The sequence below is a fragment of the Pteropus vampyrus genome, unplaced genomic scaffold, assembly GCF_000151845.1.
Source record: "Pteropus vampyrus isolate Shadow unplaced genomic scaffold, Pvam_2.0 Scaffold240, whole genome shotgun sequence".
Classification (NCBI taxonomy): domain Eukaryota; kingdom Metazoa; phylum Chordata; class Mammalia; order Chiroptera; family Pteropodidae; genus Pteropus; species Pteropus vampyrus.
Window position 1 is genome coordinate 2205572 of NW_011889021.1, and position 14650 is coordinate 2220221.

At 32.6% G+C, this 14650-nt stretch overlaps 1 protein-coding gene across 1 annotated transcript in view; it reads left to right on the top strand.

Annotated features, from left to right (window-relative positions):
* The window catches only part of PDE3B (phosphodiesterase 3B), a 159082-nt gene that overhangs the window by 120875 nt on the left and 23557 nt on the right, over window positions 1-14650 (top strand). The window contains exons 6-12 of the mRNA XM_011374176.1: window positions 2098-2308; window positions 2862-2938; window positions 5707-5858; window positions 6611-6748; window positions 7707-7818; window positions 9602-9715; window positions 12320-12519. Of these exons, the coding sequence (XP_011372478.1) occupies window positions 2098-2308; window positions 2862-2938; window positions 5707-5858; window positions 6611-6748; window positions 7707-7818; window positions 9602-9715; window positions 12320-12519 (1004 nt within the window). The remainder of the gene's footprint in view (window positions 1-2097; window positions 2309-2861; window positions 2939-5706; window positions 5859-6610; window positions 6749-7706; window positions 7819-9601; window positions 9716-12319; window positions 12520-14650) is intronic.

Consider the following 14650-nt stretch of genomic DNA (forward strand, 5'->3'; position numbering starts at 1 on the left):
TCACAGTATTAACTGTGTTAACTAAATCAAGTTTCCTGGAGTTTTCTTTGTAGTTTTTCTCTTCACATGTAAAGTAAAAATGCTACTTAAGTCAAAGGGTTATTGTGAAGATTAAATAACACATCGTATTGGTCAGAGTTCTCCAGAGAAAGAGAATAGGATGTTTGTGTGTGTGTCTATGTATGTATGTAGAGAGAGTGAGAGAAAGAGGGTAGGGGGATGGATTTAAGGCATTGATTGGATCGGAAGATTGTGAGGGCTGGCAGGTCTGAGATTTTCAGCGCAGGCTGCTAGCCTGGAAATTCTAGCAGGAGTTGAATTTGCAGTCTGGAGTCTCAAAGCAATCTGGAGGCAAAATTCCTTTCTCTTTGGAGGACCTCAGTCTTTCTTCTCTCAAGGTTTTCAACTGATCGGATGAGGCCAACCTACGGTGAGGGTAATTCAGTCTGATATAAATGTTAATCACATCCCAAAAATATCTTCACAGCAACATCTAGACCACTGTTTGATCAAACAGCTGGGCACCATAGCCTAACCAAATTGACACATAAAATTAACCACACACATCTCTAAGTGTTTACCACTGTGCCTGAAAATATCATAGGTACTTAATAACGGTTATTTGCTTTCCTCTCTGATTCATACTTTACTTGGTTATTTTTAAATAAAGTTTTAAATCTGCCTGCCTGTCTCAGACATACCCATATTGCCTTAGGTCAAAGCACTCAGCAAAGGTTTCTTGAGTAAATCAGTAGGATTAGAGATGCATTTCTGAAGCACTCTGATTTTTCTTATTTTAGCACTTAGCACTTGTTTGTATTCTCCCTTAGACTCTAGGTTTGTTGAATTGCAGAGATGGTATCTTTCTCTCCATTGGAAAACTCAGCACATTTTCCAGCATATAGTCGGCTTTCAAATATGTATTGAATAAATGAATAAGCTGGGAAGGTTTGCATGTTTTTTTAAAGGGCATGCTGTCGTGTTAACATATAATTTTATCATATGCTCAACTTGCTTAATGCTATTAAGAAGTTTATAAATTGGTACAACTACTATGGAAAACAGTTTGGAGGTTCCTCAAAAAATTAAAAATAGAACTATCTTTTGACCCAGCAATTGCACTTGTGGAAATTTACCCAAAGAAAACCCAAACACTAGTGTACCCTGTGTTCATGGCAATGCTGTTCACAATAGCCAAGATATGGAAGCAACCTAAGTGCCCATCAATAGATGATTGGATAAAGAAGTTATGGTACATATATACAACAGAATATTACTCAGCCATTAAAAAATTTTTAACCGTTTGTAATGAGATGGATAACCCTAGAGCATATTATGCTGAGTGAAATATGTCAGACAGAGAAAGATAAATATCATATGATTTCACTTGTATGTGGAATCTAAAGAACAAAAGAAGTGGAACAAACTAAACAAAGACAGACTAGCAGATACAGAGAACAAACTGGTGATTGCCAGAGGGGAGGCGAGTTGGGGGACTGGGTGAAAAAGGTGAAGGGATGAAGAAGAACAAATTAGTAGTTACAAAACAGTCACGGGGATATAAAGTACAGCACAGGGCATATAGTCAATATTATTGGAATGATTGTGTGTAGTGCCAGATAGATGCTAGAGTAATAGGGGGATCACTTCATAAGAAAAAAAAGAACTTTGATTCTTCAATAAAAATCAATTTTACTATATTGCAAAATATTTGATAAAATTTGGTAAAGATGCTTTGTTCATGTGAATAATCAAGTTGGTGGAGACACAAAATGTGAAAGATAAAGACCAATATGAATTAGGAAAATTTGTGCCATGTAGTATGTACATTTTAGTTATACTCTTAATATTTACCTTTAACCTGCCATCCTGCTATAGAGTGTTTATTTCAGTCATTGATGATGACAAATATGGCCTATATTCTGCTTAAATTCCTAGAATGTCTTGAAGATAGCTCCACCTAGAAATCTGTTTTATCATTTAATTGTAAATAATTTGCTTTCTTTAAAGAAGGAAAATGCTCTTTTTAAGTACACAAACATTGACAATCAACAGTATACACTTATATACACATTTTTTTCCTCTCAATTTTTCAAGGTGCTTTACCCAGCTTGAGTCCTGTGAATTCTCCCAGCCATGGACCAGTGTCTGCTGGCTCTCTAACTAATCGAACACCTGTTGAATTTCCTGACACTGCTGACTTTCTTACTAAGCCAAGTGTTATTTTACACAGATCTCTGGGTGATGCACCCAATTCACCAGATTTTTATCAGCAACATAGAAATTCTGATAATAATTTATGTAACAGGTAAAGTATCTACATGTTTACTTCTGTTTTACAATATATGTTCTTCAGTAAAATATTACTTGTTTCCTAGTTCCATATTCTAACTCGATGATGAATTGTATCCTCTTTATCTAGTAGTTTTTTTTATTATAAATAAGATTTTTCTCATTTCATTGTTACTCATTTTTGAATTTAGTCATCTCCATCTAAAATGAAATAGTGGTATTCTATCTACCATAAGATATCAGTAAATGTATGAGAGTTAATTTAGTCTTTACTACTTTAGTGCTGATTTATAATACCCAGTTCATATGGTGCTCATTCTAATTTGTTTTGCTAGTAATAAGTGTTTACCTCAAATGTGTTGACTTTTTCAAAATGTTATTTTCTTCAGGGACACACAGATACTTTCTAGGATAAACCTATTAAACTTATATAGAGATTAGAATATTAGGATGTGTTGCATTTGGGATCTTGGTTAAAAAAGATTTTCTAATTGTATTTAAATAAAAAAATGGTCTCATTTATTACATATACATATGTTTCTATATATTTATCTGTTTTATCCTATAAGCTGTGGACATCAAATACTGAAATATGTTGGAACATCTGAATCAGAGTCTGGTACAGAGTACCACAGTGGAAAGTCAGGTGAGATTGCAAAAGTCAAATACGTTTAACTTTAAGATCACTTTCTTACATTATTTTTTTAGGATAAATGAATGTGTTTAACTTTATCCATTTTTAAAATGAAGATTATAGTGTTTATATCTACTTCAGAGGGGAGTTATTAGGACAAATTATAAATAATAGATGGTGAAAGTATTTTGAAGAATAAAAATGTGCTGTACAAATGAAATAATCTTAGGTTATGGCTCAAGCTCATAAATAGTGAAATTAAGTATATTAATGGTAAAATTTATACCATACAATCTAAGGCCAAAAGGTTTGTATGATTTTTTGATGGCACAGAGAGTAGTTTTAAAATTAATCATTCGGAAACATTTTATACGCTCAAACAAGAAATATTGTTGGTGATAAAACTATACTTGTTTTATAACTTTAACCACTTGATGATTCAAGCTTCCAATAACAACTAGCTAACTTATACTAATATGCCCCCTGAAGTAGCTGGAAAAGCTGGACAAACAAAATCTGCTTGAAGCCATTGAAGAACTAACAAGCTCCTCATAAATACCAGTAGGAAATCAATATTCATGATAGTGCAAAACTGGAAATTATCCAAATGTCCATCAACCTGTGAATGGATAAATATCTCTAGGTATATCCATAGAATAGAATTTAATTTAGCAATTAAAGGAACAAACTTCTGATACATGCTATTATGTGGATAAACTTCAAAATATTCTAAGTGAAAGAAGCCAGGCTCAAAATATTATGTATTATAAGATTCCATTTATATAAAATTCTAGAAAAGGCAAATTTATAGAGACAATAACCAGAACAGTTATTAGCGAGGGTGAAAATAGAGTTTAACTGTAAGTAGGCATGAGGGTCCCTTTTGGGAGTGGATGAGTACGTTCTAAAACTGGATTATCATAATGGTTGCATAACTGTAAATTTACTAAAATTGTTGAATTATTATACACTTAAAATGGATGGATTTTGTGGTATGTAATTATATTCAACGAAGATTTTAAAAAATAACTTATTCTCAATTCTTTGGAATGACTGGTCTCAGCTGGAAAATTTTCACTTGAGGGCTCACATGTGACTTCAGATGACTCGCTCTTGCAATCAGATATTGGCAAGAGCGAGTCATCTGAAGGACTGATGGGGCTGAATTTCCAAGATAGATTACTCATGTGTCTAATTATGACCTCTCTATGGGCTTCTTCCAACATGTTGGCTGGATTCTAAGAGGGGGAAGTAGAAGCTGCCAGTTTAGTTAATGGCTCCACCCCAGAACAAAGTATCACTTCTGCCATATTTCTGTTAATCAGAACAGTTATGCAGCCTGTCCATATCTGAGGGGGTTGGGAAATAAATGCTCTCTCTTGATGGAGTGGCAAGAATACATTTCAAGAGTGCATGTGGGACAAGAGATGGTGTTGTGGACATCTTTGGAAAAGAAATTGCTACCTTTATTGCAACTGTTATTATTATTATCTTTAAGATATAGTTATTATAAGATTAGATCATTTAAAGGTAAATCAGACACCTCAAATGCCAACAATTTTTAGATTGATGGCTATTTTAGATTATTGTAGTTAGTACCTTAACTAAGAATAGGCGAATATTCTAAATTTCATTTCTTAAAATAAATGCCTTTCATTTGGAAAAAATTTTTCCAGGGGATAATACTTTCTGAACATTAATTTATTACTTTTTAGCATATTCAGTGCATCAGGTTCAGATTTGACTAACATTTATTGAGCACCTATTATGTGTAACATCTACTAAGGTAGGTGTTATTATCCACATTTTACAGGGGCAAAAGCTTGCCGTTATTAAATACAAAAATCAGAATTTAAACCTAGTTCTTCAACTCCAATGAGTACACACGTATACCTGTGCAATTAGCACACAGATCAATAAACAAAACATTACCATCACCTCAGAATTCCCCCTCAAGCCCCTTTCCAGGTTCATCCTCCAAAGATAATGTTCATCCTGTCTTTCAATACTCATCATATGTATCAGCTTTGATATTTTTAAACCTTTTGTAATAGGAATCACAGAGTATGTACCTTGTGTCTGGCTTCCTTACCCAACATTGTATTTTTAAGAATCATACATATTGTTGCACGTGATTGTAGTTCTTTCTCTTTGCTCTGTAGTGTTCAATTGTATGAGTACACTAGTTTATTCTACTGTTGATGGGTTTTGGGAAAGTTTCCTGTACAGGGTATTACAAGTAGAACGAATTTTCTTTTTTACATGTGAGTGAATACTGTTTAGCTACCAATGCTGCTTTCTTTTTCCATGTTATTTGGGGAAAAGATTATTATTAATATCACATTGGTAGAGAAATAAGTCATAGTTCACGATACTGTGTTTTAATTTTTAGATGTGCCTTAATCTCATTCATAATTATGAATTTAGAGTTTTCATGTCCAAAACTCAAACAATTTCAGATGTTGGAAATTGTTTACATCAAATTGGTAAAAAGTTCCCATCAATAGGGACTTTTCTGTTTCTCACTTTTATAAATGATATCCGCCCATATCTTTCACCCATGAGTAGATATATCAGGTTAAATGTCTATATTGACAGAGCACAAGGTACCTGGGCCAAACAGTCCAGCAAGATACAACTTAATGGTGTAATTAGTTAATTAGTGTCATTAATTTATATTGTATGGTTCACTTTATCTGAATTATTTTGCAAATAATTTCTTATAAACCTATCCATATAAAGTTTTATTCTTATTTATTACTGTATATATTTTTTGAAAGGTGGTGAAGATAACACCATTTTCTCAAAAGAATCACTCAACCTTACAGAACCTCAACAAGAAGTGGAAACAGAGAACAGAGGTTGCAGAAACTTATTTTTGGAAGGTGATAATCACCTACCAGAAGAGGCACAGAATGAACAGCAACCAAATGTAAAAGATAAACTTTCAATATGATTATGTTAAGGTGAAAGATAATGTTAGTGCTTAATTTCATTGTTTTTGTCCAGAACAAGGTGTTTAATATAAAATGATATTTTTTAATTTTTTTTTTTACTGAGAAAAATCACTAAACCACATTAAAGAAAACCTTAGGTAAAAAAAAAATTACTGCTAAACTCATCCTAGAACAACAAAGTGCAACACTTAGTTTTATAGTAATATATTATTTTCTATGCCGTTATTTTCTTCACTGTATATGTGTAAAGTCTGAGGAACATGTGCATAGTCATTAAAAGACAATGAAAATCTACTTTCTTAAAATAGCAATTTTTCCTGTTCTTAAAGGAAAAAACCCATCCATTTCTCTTGGGAAGTTAAGATAGCAATAAATGCCAATGTAAGGATATGAGTGTCTTTCTATTATCCTTGATATCTGTAACTTCAAAAATGAAAATAGATTTTAGATTTGTATAGTGTTTTGAAAATATATTTTTATTTATAAAAGTAATGTCAAGGTTAAGAAGTCTTCTGATGCCTGGAAGACATATTTACATATGTATGAAGATAGTATTCTACAAAGAGACGAAATAGGAAGTACAAGTTATGTTTGAGAAAAGTTGTAGAAAATAGAGTGACCATTTTTTAATGTTTGATTTTAAGTGTTCTCATTTAGATATGGACTTAAAAATATTTATAAAAGGAAAGGTTAAGTTGGTCTGGGTTTTTTTCCTGTGTGTGTACAGATTGAACAAGAAGCATCACTGGACCTGATTTTAATAGAAGATTATGACTCATTAATAGAAAAGATGAGCAACTGGAATTTTCAAATTTTTGAACTTGTAGAAAACATGGGAGAGAAATCAGGAAGGATCCTTAGTCAGGTTTGTTTCGGATCTCCACTACTTTTTAAAATTATAAATGAATATTTTTGAATCTTTATGAAAAGCAAAATCTAAAAATGTATAATATTGGTTTAGGCATAAATTCAACATTTTTCTTTGAATTATTTTTTCACAAATGAGATTGTAAGTAGAAAATTTGAAAAAAGAAACATAAAAACCCATATGTAAACATATATAATGTATTTCATGTAATTATATGTGTAATACATAAATGAAAAGTCATTTATTTGCCCATTAATAATGAGATTAAATTTTACTAAAGAATAAAATTTTGCTTTATATTGAATTGTGAGATTGAAAAGGACATGTAAAGCGATCTAGTTCTAACCACTGAAACTTATGCTTCATTTTCTTCACCTGCCCTCCCTGTACTTTACTCAAGACCAAATGGTTCATTTCTTGCTACAACCTTGGAAAAATACTTCCATTTTAGCACCCTGACTCAAGGTTCTCCGTGATGGGTTCACACAACAGCATCAGATTAACTTTCCCAAAATATCACTCTCATTAACTCCAAAGTATCTTTTTTAGGAAATATAAGAACATAAGGATAAATTATGTCGGGGTTATATCAGTTCATCTCATTGAAATCTTTAGTGCAAAACCGTAAATAAATTGTTCTGACTTTTTTTTAACACCCAGGGAGGGCTAGAATAGAAATTATATGCCCTTCAATAAATTATGAATAAAAAGCTCTTTAAAGAATGGAAAAATTTAAAAACTAGGACATGATAACTTTGGTTTTCAAGGGCTTTAAGGTAATGCCTTCCTTTTTCATGTTTTGGAAAAATTCATTGTAGAGAAATTTTTAGTAAATTAACTTAAAGACATATACATGGTTAACACTCCTAAATACAAATCACAAAAAACATGATATACTCAACTACAAACAGAAATTCTGATTTTTAAAGTGAACTTTATTTTAATTGACATTTAGGTTATGTATACGTTATTTCAAGACACTGGTTTATTGGAAATATTTAAAATTCCCACTCTACAATTCATGAACTATTTTCGTGCATTAGAAAATGGCTATCGAGACATTCCTTGTAAGTATTAACATATCTTATTATTTAAGTTCAAATAATACTGGTTTTGAAACTCTTTATTATTTTTCCCTTCAGATAGTCCCCTAAACACTTTTAGATTACATGTTTGAACAAGTTTTAAATAAAGATTTAAAATCTGTGTCCTACTACTGACTACTGTTAACATTTTGGTATCTATTCTTCTAGACTTTTCTTATACATATTTTTTATAAAGTAAATCATACCTATTTATAATTTGCTTTTTCACTTACTACATGATATATATCTTTCTATGTTAATATTTATCTGAGTGCCTTATCTCTAAAAATATTTAGTAATATTAAGTCAAGAGCTTCAGAAAATTCTTGACTTTAAAGTGTTTAAAATTTTACCATAGCATTTCAATTTTTAATGGTATCCTGTTTTGTTGAATAATTTTTAATGGCTTTTAATTTTATGGTAAAATATCATTTGAATTTCATCTTAGGAAAAGATATAGTTTTCTTTATGTGTCAATACATTCTACAGTTTCCCTTCGTATGGACATATTTGGGGAAAATCAATTATATCGAGAGCAAATTATTAAATTATTAATTGGCATATCATTAATAATGATACTTAGTAATTTAATGTGAGTTATATGTACTATAATTTCCACTAATAAAGTATGCATTTTAGAAAGTGACTAAATTTGATAGATGATATAAAGTGCTACTTTAAGATGAACTTCAAGGGAAGGAGAATGGGTAGAAAGAGTTGGTAAGGAGTATTTATTGTCACCTCCAACTAGGATATATTGGTTAAGTCTCTAGATCTAACTTTTCTAAACTTTAGTTTACAAGTTTGTAAGTGAGAATAACAATAGTACTTACCTATAGATAGTGATGTAATTCATGTAAAGCACATATCAGAATTCGTGAGACATGGTAAATGGTCAATAAAAGGTGGTGATTGTATTAATAATAATTAAGCTTTTAGTGGATTGATATGATGTCATAGCTGTAGCCTTAACACTGAGTATCGCATCTTCTAATTCTACATGGTAGGTACTCATTAAATATTTAAATGTTTAACTTTTATTGAGTATCAGCTCTAACTATAATCATTAGATTCACAAAGGTTATTTCCTTTAATCTTTGTTGGAAGGCTGTATTGTCTACCATTCACAGGTGAGAAGTAAAAATTCAGAAGGATCTTCCCCAAGATCATTTAACTAGAAGTAGCAAAGCTGGGTTTCACTTATAGGTCTTGCCTTTTTTCACATAGTGGTATTTCACCAAACCAGTGCTTCATTGATCATGCACTATGGATATGTATATGTTCACATACCATTCAATATTTAATTTTTATAGCAGATCCAAGAAAAAATTATTTCTCATCTTTTTTTTTTCTTTTATTTTTTGGTGGGAGGTACAGGGAAGTTCAAATGTCTAGAATTTGTAACTGTGCTATATGCCTGTGTACAAAACCTGTTTTGTCTACAAACTTGAGTCTCCATAACCCAGACTCTGTTTACAAAATATTTTTTAGAATTGCAACCTTAAGTAAATTTTCTAGTGCCTTCCAATCAGCCCTTGTTACCCTGCCTTTCCTTTGACCCTTTTACTATGTTTTCATAGTATAAGTTTTTAAAAGAACACATCAAGAGGCTTTAAAAAATAAGACGAAACAATAATTATGGAAAATTATTCTAAGCCATACATTTTATATAGGAAGATGACTAGAAAATTATTGTAGTTTTTAAAATGTCCTATGTGAAACATAACAGAATGTTCACTTTTATAAAACATTTTGGTGACTTCAGATCACAATCGTATACATGCCACAGATGTCCTACATGCAGTTTGGTATCTGACAACACGGCCAATTCCTGGCTTACAGCAGATCCACAATGATCGTGGAACAGGAAATGAAACAGGTATTTCCTTCTACAAATCTTTCTTTTAATAGGAATAATAAATCAAGCTATTTCATTTCATTACCTCTCTCCTTTTAAATTTTTCATTAAGTAACCTTTGATATATACAAAAAACTATGTAAGTTTTGATACATAATAATGACATGCAGATTAGGAAACCTACTATACCTATTAAGAGCTAGCTAGGTTAAGATCCAAACTGCTGGATCTACCGTATCTCTCTTTTCTATGACCCATCCTTATTGATTTCCTTTTGAGGTAACCACTATCCTGCATATTATGATAATTATTTTTTTCTTTTAATTCTTCATTTTTTGTTTTAGGTGTATCATATAAATTTAAAATATATTCCTAGTGAAAGGGGACATATTTAAAAGCTTCACCTTTTAGGTATTTAAATGGTATTAAAAACATTTAACTTTCAAACTTTGTTCCTGAAGAAGTTAGTTCTGTTCCTCATCATAGCTATAATTATGTAGACAAATAAATTAAATTATAAAATTCATGATTGGTTCTCTTATTCTAGATTGTAAAAGAGGAAAGAAATGATGACAGACACACACACACACACACACACACACACGCGCGCGCGCGCGCGCGGACAGAATTTGCTCAGTTACAAATGCTTGAGAAATAGCACCATACTTATCTGTAAATGTCCTAGACCCAGCCACTGCTTTATATAGTCTCTGGTGATTAAGTCGAAAGTACTATTATTTGTTTGATGAATTTGCCCTATGTTCATTTTTGTCTGCCATAATATTTACTCTTTTCTTGTGTTCTTTATTCCTTCCAGTAGTTCTGTGCTTCCATTGGAGATCATTTTCTCTAGCTTTTTTGTTTGTAGTTGTATTTATTTTGTCTTAGAATGTTTTCATATTTCAGTACATTTGAAGATATCATTCCATTATCTTCTGATTTCTGTAGATTCTGTTGACAAATTAGCCATAAATGTTATTCCTTTTTAAAACTACTGTGTCCCTTTTCTCTTTGCTTTTGGTGTTTATTATTTTATCTATATTAGTCCTGCTTGGTGTTTGGTGAACTTGAATATGTTGATTAATATCCTCTATTGGTGTCTGTAATGCTCTTTAAAATTCTAGCCTCTTCCTATTGCCCAATTCCAAAGCTACATCTACATTTTTAGGTATTTGTTACAGCAATAGCCCACTTCAAGGTACCAAAATCTGTTACTAGGTTTCTATTGCTGCCGTTACAAATTACCACAGATTTAGTGGCTTAAAACAGTACAAATATCTTATAATTCTGGAGTTCAGAAGTCTGAAATAAGTCAGACTGGGCTAAAATCAAGGAGTCAGTAGGATTGTTTTCATTTTAGAGTATCTAATGGAGAATCTGTTTCCTAGCCTCTTCCAGCTTCTAGAAGCCACCTGCATTCCACGGCTCATGGCCCCTTCTTTAAAGACAGCAGCATAGCATCTTCAAGTCTCTGACCCTGACCTTTTCATCCTTCCAAGGGATTAGCAAAAAGTGGACCAGCTACAGCCTTGGCTTTCTGTCCAGAGTACACCATCCTGACAATGAACCTACTACTTTTAATATCTTCTGTAGTCTGGACAGGTTGAAAATTTCCCAAATTATCAAGTTCTTTTTTGCTTAACGGTTCTCTTTCAATCTCTCCTTCCACTACAAACAGTAAGAATCCAGGTTATATCTTCAATACTTTGCTTAGGAATCGCCTCAGCTAAATATCTAAGTTTATTGTTACAAGTTCATTGTTACAAGAAGATGACTTGGATAAGCTTTCTGCTATTGTATAACAATGATCTCCTTTCCCCTAGTTTCCAGGAATATATTCCTTATTTCTTTCTGAGCTCTCATTGGCAGTTTGCTGACAGCAGTTTTCTACCACCAGCCTGCTCACCACGATTTAAGTATTCCCTAATGCAATATGTGTTTCCTCTCCCATGGTCCTTACTTCCTTCAGAGTTCTTAGTAGCAGTATTCTAAGTCCTTATACAGAGTGTTATGGAATCAAGTATCTGTAGAAGACAAGGCTTTGGGAGACCAAAAAGAGGTTGAAATGGAAAATTATGGTGAAAATAAAGACTATTGGGACTAGGGGGTGTGCTTCTTTATAACGATTGCATTGGAGAATAGGAAAGAAATGATTATAACACCAAAAGCACTAGCAACATCAAACTAAAAAGCTTCTGCATGAAGGAAACAATTAAGAAAATAAAAAGACAACCTACAGAATGAGAGAAAGTACTTGCAAACCATATAGCAGATAAGGGGTTGCTATCCAAAATACATAAAGCATTCATACAACTCAACAGCAAACAAACAAAAATACAATCTGATAAAAAAAAAAAATAGGCAGAGAAACTAAATAGACATTTTTCCAAAGAAAAGTTTAAATTGGTACATGAAAAGATACTGGATATCACTAATTATCAGGGAATTGAAAATTATCACAATATGTCAGTTCACACTTGTTAAGATGGCTAATATTTTAAATCTATGTTTATAGAGTATTAGGTAAGTAAACAAATAAGATCATATTACCTATGGGGATTCCCCTCCTTAACTTCACTGTAAGGAAGTTATGGATAATGCTGGTTTATTTTGCTTGTTCCTCAGATACTGGCGATAGAATTAACCCTGGGCAAATTGCTTACATTTCTTCGAGGAGCTGCTCAATTCCAGATGAGAGCTATGGTTGTCTGTCTTCAAACATTCCTGCATTGGAATTGATGGCTTTATACGTGGCAGCTGCCATGCATGATTATGATCACCCAGGGCGGACAAATGCATTTTTAGTGGCTACAAATGCCCCCCAGGTAGGAAATACTTTTTCAGAAAGTTTAAAGAGGGTTTGTGAAAATTTACAACCATTCTGTATATCCTTTTATAAATCATCCTTCAGTTCAATCATATGGCAATTCCATCTACATTGTAATTAATTGGTTATTAACACATGGTATTGACGTGATGTGATCTGAAGAATTAGGAGGAAACGAATCACCTTCTTCCATGAAAAAAACAAAACATTGAAGAGTGACTCACTGTTTTTATGAAATTCTGGAGTTCTTGCTGTAAATATTTTTGTCTTTGATCAAATCGGTAAGTTCCTGACTAGATATAAGATTTACTCTTCCGTCTGGCAAGGTCCTTATATGGCTAAAAACTATAATGATGGAGAACTATTATTTTTGTTGTTGACCTTTTTTACCTCTAAGTCATGCCTTAATACCCAGGCTCTTTATCTCTTAACTCTGATTAGTGTGTGAAAAATTCACCTAGTACCACATTATTTTTGTATTCATTACAGCTGATAAAGTGCAAGATTCCTTTATGGTCACAATTTGCATAAGAGGTAGGAGTTCTCAACAAATGGATACTGTAATTGTAATAGCTTTAAACATTAGGACTTGAAACCAAGTACTTGGTTTTAAGTAGAATTAGTGTGGGTGTTTATTTAGGCTGGCGATTCCTGAAATGTCATCTTTGTATTTCTAACTGCGTGACTTACAGAGGATAGTCAATGATTGTTTGCTGAATTTATCTTTTTCACTTTTCACTCTATATTTGAACTTCAGATTCTTTCATTTTCTGTGGCTATTCTCTGTATTCCTTTTCTCCTTTCCATCTCTTTACATATTCTCATTTTAAAATATAGGGGGTGGATTCTCTGGCCAGAACAAGAGTAGGATTCAGAGGGGAGAGGGAAAGAGAAGGTTAAAGTGCTATGTGATTCATTTTCTCATGATTTCCACAGGTAATTGTTGAATGAATTTCAACCTAGATATTATATTAGTATTTGTTCTTCTATGGGAGGTGAATATACAATACTATATACATATATGTCTTTTTGTTAAATTGTACACCTGAAACTTACTGGATTTTGTTAACCAATGTCACCATAAAAAAAATTTTTTTTTAAGTATTTGTTCTTTTTCTAAGAATTGCTTTGAGAAAAATAACCCACTAAGGAGCACACGTTTCTTCATTTGCAGTACCATTCTGCAAGAATCAATGCCCATTCTTTATAGCCTAAAATTTTACAATTTTTGAAAGTCCCTTAGTCTTATGGTGAATCATAGACCTGGGCAGTAATGACACATGGAAAAAGCATTGGCCTTGAGCTCAAGAAACTCAAGTTTGATTTCTGGTTATCCACTTATTAGTTACGTGACCTTACAAATCACCCTTATCGTTCTGAACCTCAAAATATGTACCTATGGACTGTTTTCTACTGTTTTATGTATTTGAGAGGTTCCTGAATCAGATAATCATGTAGATAGAATTTGTTTACCGGTTTTTTCCACTCTCTGCTTTTAGTCTGTCTTTTATTAACTTTGAGTATTGGTGAGTCAGATTTGTTTATTACTTTTCCTTCAAGGATATTAAAAATGAGTGAATTCTAGGTTACCTCTCTCACGTGCAGAGAATTTAAAAACACTGATACATGAATACAATTTATAAAGTTATATACTTAAAACTTACTCTAATCAAAATACAGAGTCTGGACATAATAATATGTTTCTAACGTTTCGTTGTTAAGGATTACCAATAGATGGAAAGCTCGGGAATGGAAATTGATTAGAGTTCAGCAATTGAAAAAGTATAGCCTTTTACCTCGTCTCCTTGCTTACTTTTCGCTCACCTTCAGTCTGTTCTCAACACATAACAGCTAAAGTGACCCTATTTAAAATATTTCATTTAAACTTTCTGTTCCCAACCCTCCAATGGCATTCACCACCTTTTTAGTAAAAGTTATCACAATGGCTCAGAAGGCCCTACACGATGTAGCCCCCATTAATTCTCCTTTTGCTTATCCACTCAGGTTTAGCCTCCCTGGCTTCCTTGCTATTTTCTTCTATATCCTAGGCACACTCCCTTTTGAGAGCCTTTGCGCTTTCTGTCTTACCTGCCCAGAGTGCTCCTTCCTCAGACGTCTGTATAGCTCAC